The sequence below is a fragment of the Danio aesculapii genome, chromosome 3 (genome assembly GCF_903798145.1).
Source record: "Danio aesculapii chromosome 3, fDanAes4.1, whole genome shotgun sequence".
NCBI lineage: Eukaryota > Metazoa > Chordata > Actinopteri > Cypriniformes > Danionidae > Danio > Danio aesculapii.
In genome coordinates this window covers 48,474,095-48,490,127 of record NC_079437.1, presented here as the reverse complement: position 1 = coordinate 48,490,127, position 16,033 = coordinate 48,474,095, and the positions used below count along the sequence as shown (strand labels likewise).

General features: G+C 43.4%; 1 protein-coding gene across 1 annotated transcript in view; it reads left to right on the top strand.

The window, feature by feature from the left end:
* LOC130221602 (germ cell-specific gene 1-like protein) overlaps window positions 1–15,587 on the top strand; it is a 219,894-nt gene extending 204,307 nt beyond the window's left edge. The window contains exon 5 of the mRNA XM_056454146.1: window positions 15,308–15,587. Coding sequence (XP_056310121.1) covers window positions 15,308–15,587 — 280 coding nt within the window. The remainder of the gene's footprint in view (window positions 1–15,307) is intronic.
* The last annotated feature ends 446 nt before the right edge of the window (window positions 15,588–16,033 follow it).

The window sequence follows — 16,033 nt, the reverse complement described above, 5'->3', positions numbered from 1 at the left end:
GTACAAACCTCCAATTAAAAAAGGTTTGGAGACCTTCAGTGGAGAATTGAGCATGGATTGATAGCTATGAACAGATACAGGGCACACGTACATCTCAAGGTAGGGGAGGGCTGTGGGCTGACTGAAACTGTGTTTCACTTATTTTAAAATGTGGGAGACTTGCGTCTGTACTATCCAAAGTAGAAGAATTGTGTACAGTACTAGGAGAAGTGTTTACGCCAATGGTTTTTATTTATGAACCTAAATATAACAAACACAAAAACAAATACATGTATGTGGCGGGTCATCCAATACCACGTCGCCATGATCCCTGATATACAACAGCTGCATCCCTTTCATGACCAATCAGCCACAGCTGCAGCTCATCAGGAGAAGAGGATATAAGGAGACCAGAAGAGAATCTCGGGGAGCTTGATTCTAGACCAGAACACTCCCAACAGACTAACGCTATCTCTCTTATGTTTCACAGACTCAAGTGGCTGATTTGTGCACCTTCCCTGCTACTCTTCCATCTGCATAGATCGCATCACCACAGAGCACATCACATACCTGGGATCGGAGGAAGCACTGCGTGACGATTTGCACATTACCACATACACATCGGAGCACTGTAAATAAACCACCCCTTCGGAGCTTGTTTCAACTGACTTCCAGCGTGTGTGTTTTTCCCTCTTTGTCTCGCCACAACTGGTGGAGAATGCGGTACTGATAAAAAGTGGAAAAATAGAACATGTACCTGTGAGAAGCATATTTTTCACCTTGTTTTGTTTCCCCCAGGCTCGTTACTCTCTCTCTCTCACGCACTCGCAAGCACTTCCGGTTTCACCGGCAACGCCGAGTAAGGGAATCCCCGGAAAGAAGTGACGTCATAAAAGAGGTGATACGCCATCTAGCGGAACTGTCTACTCGGCAGCAGCTTCTCACAGAACAGCTGGCCAGTAGATAGGAAAGGATGGAACAGAGGCTTTTCCAGCTCGCTGAATGTACTCCACTGTCAGAACCACGAGCAGCCACTCAACACATGTTGACAAAACTCAGCGACCTGGATGACATTGATGCCTATTTGCATACATTTGAGGTAATAACACTAAGAGAAGAATGGCAGAAAATGAAATGGGCTTGCATTTTAGTTCCTTATTTAACTGGGGAGCCACAGCGGGCGTATTATTCCTTAGAGCCACCCAGAAATAAAGATTATGTAGCGTTAAAAATATTGGGTCATGTAGGATTACAGCACAACAATTCACTAACTTGTCATATGAAGACAGCACACCTATACGCACTCAGGCTGCACAGCTGACCCATCTCTCCCGCTTGTGACTCCTGGCAGAAATCCCACACCTCTCCAGGTTGCTGAGAAAGTAGTCATAGAGCGGCTACTTCGCACCCTGCCCAGAAGACTGCAGATTCCTACCACTATGACAAACCCGGCAACTGTCGTTCAATTGGTCGAAGTGGTGGAACTGGCGGATACCACCACGGCCCACGACAACCCAGAGAGAGTAACAGCCCGGACCCGGAGGGCGACCTGGCAACCAGCGGAAGCCCCCTCTAGACCAGGCCTAGACCACCCATGGTCCTGAGCCCGGGAGAACCCCTGCCCAGCGAACCATCTCCCTCTTCGGCACGAGCTTGGATGTCTGGCTGCATTGTACATCGGTTGATGTCAAAAGGAGCCCCAGTATGCAAGGTAACAGTGGAAGGAAAGTCAGTTGAAGCAGTTTTAGACACAGGTAGTGCTATAACACTTATTAAACCTAGGACCGTGAATACGCAATACAGCCAGAAATTTACCATCCCCATCACGAGTGTTCATGGAGACGCTAGACAAGTCCCAACACAAGTGGTGACTAATGCAGCCGGGCCAGGCTCATGGCCGATAGAAGTCGGGGTTGTACCGGATCTATCAGTCCCCCTGCTGCTAGGACGGGACTGGCAGGGGTTAACGGAGCTTCTCACGGATCAACCTGAGGCCAAAACCAACACATGACACAGACCCCGGGGTCAGGTACCGAAAAGCCAGAAGAAGGCGTTGTCGGCCACAGAAAGCGACAGAGGGGGTGAGTGTTCTAACATACCATCTAATGTTTTCTTTGATGTGTTTTAACAGAAAACGACAGGAGGGTTGTTTGGGAAAGCCCAAAGAGAGGACGAAACACTACAGAACTGTTGGTCACAAGTAAGGAAAATAGATGATGAAGAAAGAGTCCCGGCCCCTCACCCCCTCCCACACTTCATCATACAAAATGGGCTGCTGTACTGTGTCATGGAGCAACGGGGGGTGAAAAAAAAAAATGTTACTCATGCCAATAAGCAAGACAGAGACTGTTCTGGAACTGGCTCACGCTTACCTCAATGGCTGGACACTTGGGAGTGGTGAATTCTGTCCAGAGAATTTGAGATCGTTTTCATTGGCCAGGACTCAAGCTGGCAGTGCGACGATTCTGCCAGGCTTGCCCCAATTGCCAGAAGAAAAACTTCCAGCATCCTCCCCCTAGTCCGCTCATTCCATTACCCATCATAGAGGTGCCCTTCTCTCATATCAGTATGGACCTGGTAGGGCTGCTACCAACGTCAGCCCATGGCCACGAACACATCCTGGTAATGGTGGACTATGCCACTAGATACCCCAAGGCCATTCCCCTACGAAAAGCCAAAGAGCTCTTTCTACTCTGCAGCCAAGTGGGGATATCCTAAGAGATTCTGACTGACCAGGGAACCCCCTTCATGTCCCAGCTGATGGCTCACCTCTGTTGACTGCTCAAAGCAAAACAGCTGCGGATATCTGTCTATCACCCTCAGACAGATGGCCTAGTGGAGCGATTCAACCTACGCTGAAATGGATGCTCCGAGTAGTCGCAGAGGATAGGCGCGACAGGGACATCATGATCTTGTACATGCTGTTTGGCATCAGAGAGGTCCCCAAGCCTCTACAGGTTTTACCCCCTTTGAATTACTCTTTGAATGACAGCCCCGCGGATTTCTGGATGTCGCCCGACAAGCATGGGAAATAGATCCAGCCCCCCAAAGAATGGTCATTGAGCAAGTAAAAGAAAAAACTGCCTTCTCTGCTCCTGGTGGTCACTGGAAGTACAGGGTTCTTCCCTTCGGGCTCCACGGCGCCCCGGCATAGTTCCAGTGTATGATGGACATTGTGATCCGACCTCATCAGACGTATGCAGCAGCATACCTAGACGATGTTGTTATCCACTCGAGGACTTGGGTGGACCATCTGACCCATCTGCGTAGGGTGCTGTTGGTGCTACGATGGGCGGGACTCACAGCTAACCCCCGAAAATGCCACCTAGGACTCGCTGAAGCTAAGTACCTGGGTTACAAGATCGGGAGAAGACTAATCCAACCGCAATCAGCAAAAGTTAATGCGGTGGAAAAAGGGGCAAGACCATCCACAAAAACTCAGGTACGGGCTTTCTTGGGGTTAGCGGGCTACTATTGGTGCTTCATCCCTAATTTTGCATCCATAGCCAGCCCACTGACAAACCTCACAAGAAAGGGACAGCCCGAGAGCATCCAATGGTAGCATTTCAGGAGCTCAAGAAGATACTGTCTTCTTCCCCAGTACTTCATGCCCCCGACTTCAGCTGCCCCTTTGTCCTCCAGACCGATGCTTCTGACTCAGGCCTGGGAGCGGTGCTCTCCCAGGTCCACAATGCAGAAGAACTCCCTGTCGTCTATGTGAGTCGGAAGCTCAACCAAGCGGAGCAGAATTATGCGGTCGTCGAAAAGGAGACCCTGGCCATCAAGTGGGCAGTCCTGGAGCTCTGCTATTTTCTCTTGGGTCAGTAATTTACCCTAGTTACAGATCATGCTCCGCTCATTAGGAGAAGAGGAAATAAGAAGACCAGAGGAGATTCTCGGGGAGCTTGATTCTAGACCAGAACACTCAAACAGACTAGCGCTATCTCTCTTATGCTTCACAGACTTGAGTGGCTGATTGGCGCACCTTCACTGCTACTCTTCCACTCTTCCACGACATGCATCTGGGAATGGAGGAAGCACCGCGTGACGATTTGCATATTACCACATATACACCGGTGCACTGTAAATAAACCACCACTTCAGGGCTTGATTTACCTGACTTCCAGCGTGTGTGTGTTTTTTCCCTCTTTGTCCCGCCACAATGTACTCCTCAATTTCTTAATTGGACTGGCAAAAATGGAAATATGACTTTCACGAAAAGGTAAAATGAACAATGAAAGATCTTCTGATGTAATGATCATTTTAAAAGGTTTAATAGCATCAAGAATTAAGGTTGAATATGCCTGTTACCATCAGGTTAAAGATCTAGTAACCTTTAATAGTATTTGGGGAGTAAATCAGTGTGTGTGTGCAACAGATATTAATGGTTATTTGGAACTATATGTATAGTTTTGTTTCATGTTTTTTGTACAATCCCAGACTTATCCCATCAGGGGACTTCCCCTTGGTTTCTTGTTCCCTCGGGTGTCTGTAACGGTGTAGCACTGGGAAGCATGACTACCCAAAACACTGCCACTAGTTTAGATTCCCTCACGCGGCACCACTGAGTGAAAGTGGTGTCCACGATGAAAGTGGAGGAGTGCATTTTAGCGGTTGGACAAAGCGAACTAGGTAGAAGAGAAAGGAATAGTAATCTGGCTTATTTACCCCTGTACTCCCTTCTTCAACCACTGCAAAAGGGCCATCTTATCGAACAATCCCCTTTTCATTAAAGATGAAATGTTAGTAAAGGAATTATCTTGTTTTGGTAAGATAGTAGGCCCTATGAAAAAATTGCTCTATGGAGTAAGTCTGATCTGATTAAACACGTAGTATCTTTCAGGAGATTTACTTGCATGATCTTGAAAGATAATAGGACTGAACTCAACTTGAATCTGAAATTTAGATGACTAAACTAGATGACTTTGATTACACCTTTTTGCAAGTACTGATGTGATGATGTGCTTTAGCTGTGGCAAAAATGTACATTTAATACGCACTTGGTCAGACAAAAATCACACAGATACAGAGTGTCTCAGATGAAAATGGAGTACAAATTGGTCAGACAATTCAAACAGACAATGCCCCTGAATCAATCTTATAACATCTTGGTTTCTGTTTTTGTATGTTTCAGTTCTGTGTTTTCATGTCACTTCCTGCTCATCTTAGTTTACCCCTAATCTTGTTAGCCTTTGACTTAACTGTCTCCACCCTCTTGTCAGCTTGTTTAGTTAATTGATTCCTGGTGTATTTATACCCTGTTCTGTTAGCTGTATAGTGACATTACAACGCGTTTGCTTTGTCTTGCTTTGCTGTTTTGATCCTTGCCTCATTTGTTTGTTTAATCCTGTTTGCTGCCTGCCTTGTGACCATCTGCCTGTTATTTTGACCGTGACTCTAGATTGCCCTTATGCATCTGTTTGCTCCTGTGTTGATCATTGCTTGCCTGACCATCCCTGCTAATACACCTGCATTTGGATCCTCACCCCTGTTGTCAGTGTCACATCCCTGGTTACAACTCCAGTTAAACAAAGGCCATCAATTAGTGGCTTATCTGAAACAACCCTAACAGAATTAAATCAAGTTGGAGGTGGAAACAACAAAAACAGTGATTCAGTTATCCCGGTTGAAATCAGTGATGAAAGCAAACAAAATGAAAACTTGAATATTGGACAGGCAAGTGAAATAAGGGTTAAAAAGTTTCTTTCAGAGGAGGTCTTTGTAAATGATAGTTTAATGATGGACTTAGATCAGGCTATCTTCAAAGCACCTCTAAAAAGAAAAAAAAATGACAAAAGTTCAGAATCCAAACAAGCAAAAAAAAATAGAAAAAGATAAAGAGTCAGGTGTAAATGAGATTGATGGAAATGAGAGTGATTTCTAATGTCTCTAGTTGTTCTCAAACTGAATGGACATGTCAGAATTTCAATGCAGATGAAATTAAGAGATTTTTAAAAAAGACAAATATGTGAAAGGAGTAGAGGTTGTGGACTATTTCCCAGACATTAAACATTTTTTGAAAAACTTGAGATTTTTCACAAGCAAGGGATGCTTTACAGACAAAGAAGGTTACAGGCTAAGAATGTTTGTAACAAAATTACAAAACCAACCGAATAATTAATTTATTTATGCTTTAAGCTTTTTTTTTTCTCAAAGAGATGACATTCGCATAGCAACTCTAAATGAAAATGGAGCAAGAGACAGCGTAAAACACGCAGCGATATATGAAACAATGAGTCAAAAACAAATTGATGTTTTATTAATCCTAGAAACACATAGTGATTTATCCAACACTGCTGAGTGGGCTAAAGAATTTAAGGGTCATTCTTTTTTAACGGGTTTTATGACTTCCTCACTATTACATTTATTCTAAGTATTCCTCACTATTACATTTATCTAAAATGTCAGCAAGAATATATAAAAAACCCAATCTTTCTGCTGGAAGAGTTGGAGCATATATACAAATAATTCTATATATGCTCAAACTTTTAGCAGCAAAAAGATTGGGTTTTATTACATATTCTTGCAGACATTTTAGATAAAGGTTTGTGTGTGTGTGTGTGTGTGTGTGTACGTGACCTCCAGCAAACCTCTAGTCTTAAAATATCTGTGCATACGTAACTAATGAATAACATAGAGGTAGTGAGGTTAATAGGATAATTAATTGATTATTTACATTTACATTTAGTCATTTAGCAGACGGTTTTATGCAAAGCGACTTACAAGTGAGGACAAGGAAGCAATTTACACAACTATAAGAGCAGCAGTGAATAAGTGCTATAGACAAGTACAGGTGTGTAAAGTCTAAGAAGCAAAGCATTCGTAATTTTTTTTTTTTTTTTTAGAGAGTACAGTTAAGATTAGGAAGGAAAGTGGAGATTAAATAGTTGAGTTTTTAGTCGTTTCTTGAAGAGACTAACGACTCTGTCGTTCTGATGCAGTTATGGAGTTCATTCCACCAACTGGGCAGATTGAATGCGAGAGTTCGGGAAAGTGATTTCTTCCCTCTTAGGGAACCACGAGGCGACGTTCATTCACAGAACGCAAGTTTCTGGAGGGCACATAAATCTGCAGAAGTGAGAACAGATAAGGAGCAAAGCCAGAGGTCGCTTTGTAAGCAAACATCAGAGCTTTGAATTTGATGCGAGCAGCAACTGGCAGCCAGTGCAAACCGGTGAGTAGCGGAGTGACATGTGCTCTTTTGGGTTCATCAAAGACCACTTGTGCTGCTGCATTCTGAAGCAGCTGAAGAGGTTTGATAGAATTAGCTGGAAGCCCGGCTAGTAGAGAGTTGCAATAATCCAGTTTGGAGAGAACAAGAGCTTAAACAATGAGTTGAGCTGCATGTTCAGATAGGAAGGGTCGGACCTTTCTGATGTTATAGAGTGCGAATTTGCAAGATCGAGCAGTTCTACAAATGTGGTCAAAGAAGTTTAGTTGGTGATCAATCGTTACTCCAACGCTCCAAGTCGGGTTGGCAGAAACTTCAAGCATTTCCGTTTTCGCGAGGTTAAGCTGAAGATGATGATCTTTCATCCAGTGTCAAATGTCTGACAGGCAAGCTGAGATGCGAGCTGGAACCGAGGGATCATCAGGGTGAAAAGAGAGGTATAGCTGGGTATCATCAGCATAGCAGTGGTAGGAAAATCCATGTTTCTGGATGACTGTTCCTAAGGATGTCGTGTAGATGGAGAAGAGAAGTGGCTCAAGAACAGAGCCCTGAGGTACCCCAGTGTTTAGATGCTGTAGGTTGGACACCTCTCCCCTCCAAGACACCCTGAATGACCTGTCAGAGAGGTAAGATCTGAACCATTGAATAACAGTGCCTGCAACTCCCAGTGACTCAAGCATAGATAACAGGATCTGGTGGTTTACAGTGTCAAAAGCAGCTGATAAATCCAGCAAGATGAGGACAGATGATTTAGAGTCTGCTTTAGCCAGTCTGAGATCCTCCATGTCCGAGAGCAGGGCAGTCTCAGTTGAGTGGCCTTTCTTAAAGCCAGATTGCTTGTTGTACATGAGGTTGTTTTCAGTAAGAAAGTCCAGGACTTGATTGAACACTACTTTCTCCAAAATCTTGGCCATGAATGGAAGCAGGGATACTGGTCGGTAGTTTTCAAGTAGCGTTTGATCCAGGTTGGGTTTTTTTTAGCAGTGGGGTTACCCTAGCCTGCTTAAATAAAGTAGGGAATAAACCAGAGTCAAGAGATGTGTTAATTATGTGAGTCAGTGTTGGTATGACTGCAGGAGAAATGGCTTGCAAGAGATGAGAGGGAATGGGATCAAGCGGACAGGTGGTTGCATGGCTAGATAGTATGAGATTGGACAACTTAGACTCAGAGAGCTGGGAAAAAGAGGTGAGTGTGTGTGGTGTTGGTGGTGGTGTATCTTGCGTGTTTGTTGTAGGTGCAGCAAATTGAGCACTGATTTTTGCAGTTTTGGTGCAAAAAAATGTAGCAAAGTCATCAGTAGTGAGTGTGGAGGATGCGGGTGGAGGAGGAGGATAGAGGAGGGAGGAAAATGTTTTAAAAAGTAAGTGAGGATTGGTGTCACTATTGACTTTCTGACGGAAGTATGTCTGCTTTGCAGAAGTAACCTCAGCCGAGAAAAAGGACAGAAGAGTTTGGTATGTTATGAGCTGTTCAGGATTTTTAGTTTTTTGCCAAATTCTCTCTGCAGCCCGAAGTTTTGAGCGATGCTCACAGAGAACATCAGAGAGCCAGGGTGCAGGAGGACTGGCACGGGCTGGCCTGGATGTAAGAGGACATAGTCTGTCTAGACATGATGCTAGTGTGGAGCAGAGTGTATCAGTGGCATTGTTCGTATCAAGTGCAGAGAGTTTGCAAGATGGAGAAAGAGAGCCTGAAACAATGGTGGATAGTCTGTTGGGTGAGAGAGAGCGTAGGTTTCTGCGAAAGGCAACTAGAGTTGGAGTGTGTGGCGGCTCAGGAGTAATGTGGATGTTGAGAGACAGAAGGAAATGATCCAATGTTTGTAGTGGAGTTACTAGTGTTTGATCAGCAAAGCAATGTCGAGTGTAAATAAGGTCTGGCTGATTACCTGATTTGTGAGTAGCAGAAGTAGGTGCTCTTTTGAGGTCAAAAGAGGCAAGCAGAGTCTGGAAGTCAGCAGCTGAGGTCTTTCAATGTGAATGTTGAAGTCACCTAGCACTAACAAGGGAGTGTCATAATCAGAAAAAGATGAGAGAAGAACATCCAGTTCATCTAAGAAGTGACCTAATGTACCACAACACAACAATGACAACCACATTTATGTGGAAGGGGTGGATAATGGTGACTGCATGGAATTCAAATGAGCTGATTTTTGGCGGGGACGGTCTCCGAGTGAATTTCCATTCTTTGGAAATCAGTAGTCCAGGCCCACCCCCTCTCCCTGTCTGACGAGGAGTGTGGGAAAGAGAGAAATTAGTAGAAAGAGCTGCATGTGTAGCAGTGTCCTCCGGTCTCAACCAGGTCTCAGTTAGAGCCATGAGATTATAGTCAGAATGAGTGGCTATGGAGGTAATAAAATCTGCCTTGTTAACAGCAGATTGACAATTCCAGAGGCCCACGGAGAGAGAGAGTTACATGAATTGATCGAAGGTTGTGAGGGTTGCGCCTGCAGCGTACCTCCCGTGCTTTGCGAGTGTTAGTAACAACAGGAATTAGTAAACACATAATGAAAGTGCAAGGAAAACAATAATGAGTGCAGAAATAAAGTAAAAAGTACTCAAGAGCTTGGTCTGTGTCTTTGCTCGGTGAAGTCGCGCAGCTAGAGTCGATGGTCTTTACTCTCGTCGGTCTTAGTCGCGCAGGTAGAGTCGATGGTCTGATGGGCGCGCAAAACGTCCGGCTCGACACACAAGCTCTTACAGTAACCAAGGAAACAGTGGTAAACTTTCTAATACCGTACACAGATAGCTGAAAACAAGTTTAAATGTCCTACAACCATACACAACCAGATGAAAACAAGTCTAAGTGTTCTCTAACCAAACACAGCAAACTGAAAACAAGTCTAAATGTACTTACATGGTGTTGCTCTCGATGCTAAAGTGCTTCTCCTGCTAACTAAACCTACTGTGCTCAAATATATAGTCTTTACCTGGCGTTTGGACAGGCCTCCAGAGTAAAAACACCCGAAACTGCAGCGGGGGGTCCGCGAAAACATCCGGCTCGACATACAAGCTCTTACAGTAACCAAGGAAACAGTGGTAAACTTTCTAGTACCGTACACAGATAGCTGAAAACAAGTTTAAATGTCCTACAACCATACACAACCAGCTGAAAACAAGTCTAAGTGTTCTCTAACCAAACACAGAAAACTGAAAACAAGTCTAAATGTACTTACACGGTGTTGCTCTCGATGCTAAAGTGCTTCTTCTCCTTTAAGCGTTGATTGAACATTATTAACTGTAACTCTGTTATGGTCATGGGCATTGTCATTTCAGCTCCCCTAAAACTTTTAAGATTAGCTCATAAACTATACACTAAATTATCACCTCAGTCCCCTTTAAATTTGATTAGAAAACAGTGGCAGAATTCAGCTCCTCCCCATCTTTTGTTTTTCACTTAATCACTAAACCACAGCCGTTGACAGCCAGAGAACGAGGTGTGTGTTTATTGATACATTGTTATAATATCTGCTTATTTGCAGTTCTTTGATATAGATAACCTTGTATCACCTGTATCCCAATGTCACGGAGGAGCAGTCAGGTTTTCTCGGTGTTCACCTCATCAGCACAGCAGTTTCCTCCAGCGAACCTCATCAAGATGGCGCCGCGGATGGCCGCTTCGGCGTGGGGCTCTCCAGTGTTTGCACTGTTTTTGTTAGTCTGTCCTGTTTTATGTTTGTCAAACACGATCAGTTACACCAGGGACGAGCTGCTGAACATTCGGCAGTGCACACCAACTAATCAAGAACTGGATTTTGATTTTTGTGGCGTTTTGCGGAACATTGTAGTCGGCGGAGCAGCCGCATTGTGGAAACGCTACAAGACGCGCAAGCGTGGGAAGCGAGCCGGCGCGCTCGTCAGGCTAAGACAGCGCGGCTTCAGAACGGCGCTGCCCAGCATTCACCTGGCGAATCTCCGCTCTCTTCCTAACAAAATGGACGAACTACTTCTGCTCACATGCAAAAACAAGAACTTTAACAACTCTGCTGTCCTGTGTTTCACGGAAACCTGGCTAAACGAAGCCATTCCGGACAGCGCATTAAACCTACCGGACTTTCAGCTGTACAGAGCAGATCGCGATACGGAGTCAACGGGCAAAACGCGCGGTGGTGGGACATGCTTTTACATCAACAGAAGGTGGTGTACGGATGTAACTGTGTTAAAGAAGATGTGCTGTCCTGATGTGGAAGTGCTTTTCATTAACTGTAAGCCGTTTTATTTACCAAGAGAGTTTTCCTCGTTCATTCTCGTCTGTGTTTACATTCCACCGCAAGCACACGTGAGTACTGCGCTGCAACAGCTGGCTGATCTGATCACAGAGACAGAACAACAACACCCGGACTCTGCTTTTATCATACTTGGGGACTTTAATCAGGCAAAACTCACACATGAGCTGCCTAAATTCAAACAGCACATTACATGCCCCACCAGAGGCAATAAAATTTTGGACCATTGCTACACCACAATAAAGGATGCATATCGCTCCGTCGCCAGAGCAGCTCTAGGACTCTCCGATCACTGCCTGGTTCATCTTATACCAACTTACAGGCAAAAACTTAAAACTACTAAGCCAGTATTAAGGACTGTCAAGAGATGGACCAACGACACAGAGCAGGTCTTACAAGCCTGTTTTGAATGCACTGACTGGGATGTTTTTGAAGCTGCAGCCACAGATCTGGACGAGCTCACAGAGACTGTAACATCATACATCAGTTTCTGTGAGGAGTTATGCATCCCTACCAGGACCTACTTGTCATTTAACAATGATAAACCATGGTTCACACCAAAACTCAGACAGCTTCGTCAGGCCAAAGAGGATGCTTACAGGAGTGGTGACAGGATCCTGTACAATCGGGCCAGGAACACATTGACAAAGGAGATTGGTGTGGCTAAGAAAAGCTATGCCAAAAAGCTGCAAAACCAGTTTTCAGCTAACGACCCTGCATCAGTGTGGAGAGGCTTAAAAGATTTCACTAATTACAAGACACCGTCCCCCAGAATCGACAGCAATAAACATATTGCAAACGAGCTGAATATGTTCTACTGTAGGTTTGACACCTATGACCAGACACCTCACACCCACCCGGACCATCTCCCTACACAGCCATCAACACCACATCAACACAGCCCGGACCATCGCCCTACACAGCCATCAACACCTCCAGCCATCTTCCTCTCCCCCCCTGCTCTTCAGATCAGTGAGGAAAATGTGCGTCAGATCTTCAGTAAACAGAAGAGAAGGAAAGCACCAGGGCCAGATGGTGTCTCACCAGCCTGTCTGAGAACCTGCGCTGACCAGCTGGCTCCCATTTTCTCCCATATCTTCAATAGATCACTGGAACAGCGCAAAGTTCCATCCTGCTTTAAGCGCTCCACCATCATCCCAATCCCAAAGAAGCCAAAGATCACAGGACTCAATGACTACAGACCTGTGGCCTTAACATCTGTGGCCATGAAGTCATTCGAAAGACTGGTGCTAGCATATCTGAAGGACATCACTGGACCCCTGCTGGACCCCCTGCAGTTCGCCTATAGAGCAAACCGGTCTGTGGATGATGCAGTCAACATGGGACTGCATTATACCCTACAACATCTGGACAAACCAGGGAACTACGCAAGGATTCTGTTTGTGGACTTCAGTTCTGCCTTTAACACCATCGTCCCATCACTGCTTGAGTACAAACTGACCCAGCTCTCTGTTCCTAGCTCTGTCTGTCAATGGATCACCAGCTTTCTGACAGAAAGACAGCAGCTAGTCAGAATGGGCAAAATCACATCCGACAGCCGCACCATCAGCACTGGTGCCCCCCAGGGATGTGTTCTTTCTCCACTGCTCTTCTCCTTGTACACCAACGACTGCTCTGCAAAAGACCCCTCCATCAAACTCATTAAGTTTGCAGACGACACTACTGTTATCGGCCTCATCCAGAACGGTGACGAGTCTGCATACAGACAGGAGGTGGAGCGGCTGGCGTTATGGTGCAGATACAACAACCTGGAGCTGAACACGCTCAAAACAGTGGAGATGATAGTGGACTTCAGGAGAAACCCCCCTGCACTCCCCCCACTCACCATCATGAACAGCACTGTGGCTGCAGTAGAGTCATTCAGGTTCCTGGGCACCACCATCTCTCAGGATCTGAAGTGGGACACTCATATAGACTCTATTGTGAAGAAAGCCCAGCAGAGACTGTACTTCCTTCGTCAGCTGAGGAAGTTCAACCTGCCACAGGAGCTGCTCGTACAGTTCTACTCAGCTGTCATCCAATCCATCCTCTGCACTTCAATCACCGTCTGGTTCGGCTCAGCTGCCAAAACCGACCTCCGTAGACTACAGCGAATAGTCCGGACTGCTGAACGAATCACTGGCACTACCCTTCCTACACTTCAAGAACTGTACTCTTCCAGAGTGAGTAAAAGGGCTCGCAAAATCACTCTGGACCCCTCACACCCAGCACACTACCTGTTCGAACTGTTACCGTCTGGTCGGCGCTTCAGAGCACCAAGCACAAAAACAGCCAGACACAGGAAAAGTTTCTTTCCTCAGGCTGTCTACCTTATGAACAGTTAAATATTCCCCTACTGTGCAATAAATATGTGCAATACTTTCTCATACGCACTTGTACACAGCACCTTATATCAATATACAATGCAATACTTTCTACATTCGCACTTGTACACAGCACCTTATAACCTGTATATTTATAACAATCTGTACATACAACTCAACATCCAGGTTTCTTGACTAACCGCATCTGTTTAATGTTCATCATTTTTTATTATTATTATTTTATTTTTTCAGATTATTTTGTGTTGTCACTTGTCACTTTATGTACACTGGAAGCTTCTGTAGCCAAAACAAATTCCTTGTGTGTGTGAAGCACACTTGGCAATAAAACCGATTCTGATTCTGATTCTGATTCTGAAAAATGTAACTCTTAATGAACATTTCGCCATTTTTATTTCAAAATGAGCTACAAATATTAAACACTTTACAGTTCGTGTGGCATTGACTATACCATACAGTCTTGCATAGAAAGGATTAAACAGTGACAGAATCACTTAGAGAATGTATTCGTTTAAACTGAGTCACTGACAGAGATAGAAACATCAAGTGTTGTCTAAGTTTAAAAATATATATTTATATGTATGTCATTTAATTAGAAAAGTGGCAGTTTATTTATTTAATACATGGAAACAAAAAATGACACTTGAATATAAGTGTTTTTTACTTCAGTAAACAGGTGGGTTGAGCATATTTGGCTTATTCAGAACTAAAATGGCTGTGCCTGTCTATTTAATACAATAGAATACTAGTATACAACCCATATTAAACAAACAATAAATGTGCTACTATTAATTTACTACTTGTAAATGTAATATTAGGCTTGCCCCTGGTTATGGTATTATCTACTGTCTCTGATTATGATGCAACATGGGGTTAATTTGACTTTACCTATAATAATAAGAATGTTTGACAGAATGAGCCTCATCAGTGCTTTAAAAAGATCTGAGATATTACAGACAGAGAAACTGAGAATCAGTTAAATCATTTCATCAATGTATGTCTAGCTTCTTAAAGCCTGAATACAATAAATCTGTACATATACAGAATTACTATATTTAGGGTTTTAAAATCAAAACCACATCACCATCACAATCAGAGATTGTCACACACAACATCAGTGAATAAAACTGTTATTTTTCTGTTACCTTGCCATAACAATTACACCAACCAAAGTTACCAAGTAAAGCAAACCCTTTCTTCCACAATAGTGACTTTTCACCATTGACTTTTGAAATTGACTTTTCAGTTAATGTCAAAATGTACAAAAGTGACTTTTGTAGCTGTTTGACAAAAAAATTATGTCAAACTATAGTCAGTCACTGTTATGATTTTCTCTTCAGTGATTCTGCTTGATAGCATCAAGTTTTGTTCAATCAACATTTAATAATCTCATTCAATTTACCACTGCCACAGTGTTATTTTTAATATCACAGAGTGTTAATTTATCACTTGGTGTTTTGCTGTTTAGCCGTTGACTAGCATTTTCATAAGGACAAAAAATAAATAAAAATCTTGGATGGACTGAGATTCATTTTTGGCTCAAACATCGCTTTAAAAATTGCTTAATCTTGCTTCTCTTTCTTTCTCAGTCTGGCGTGGTGTTCATTCGGCACATGTATGGGCTCTGCGGTCACAGCTCTAAACCATTACACCAAAACCATCATTGAGTTTAAGTTCAGGCGGAGGACCATTGAGAAGAAACTGCGCATCAAGCAGAGGATTCTGGAGCTTGACCTGCCAGAAGACTTATGGTACATAACATTATTACAAGACCAAGCAGACCAACACACTGCTCTGTATGTAAATGGCCCTGGATCATCCAGCATCAACCCCAGTATACTGGACAACTGGGGCAGAGAATACTGCTGAAAATCCACTGATCCACTTCCACTGGTACACAGACGATTTTGTGCAGAAAAAAATATTTTATTGGCCTATTTTCAAGAGAGCAATATATTGACTAAGTTCTGCCTCTGTTCTGATAAGATTGATTTATTAATTTAATTGAAGTTTAAAAAATAATTATAATTTAAAGGAAGAGTTCATCCAAAACTGAAATTTTTTTCTTCATTTACTACTGCTTCACTTCTCACAAACCTGATTATCTTTTTTTTCTGTTGAACAATCTTATTTATTTAAAAAAAAAAATGTTTAAACCTGTAACCATTGACTTTCATGGTATTTGTTTTTATAGTCAATGATTACAAGTTTGTAACATTTTTCAAAATATCTTCTTTTGTGTTAATAAAATAAGTTATGTGTTCTTTTGTGTTCACTTATAAAGGTTTGTAACAACATTGATAAATGACGTGTAA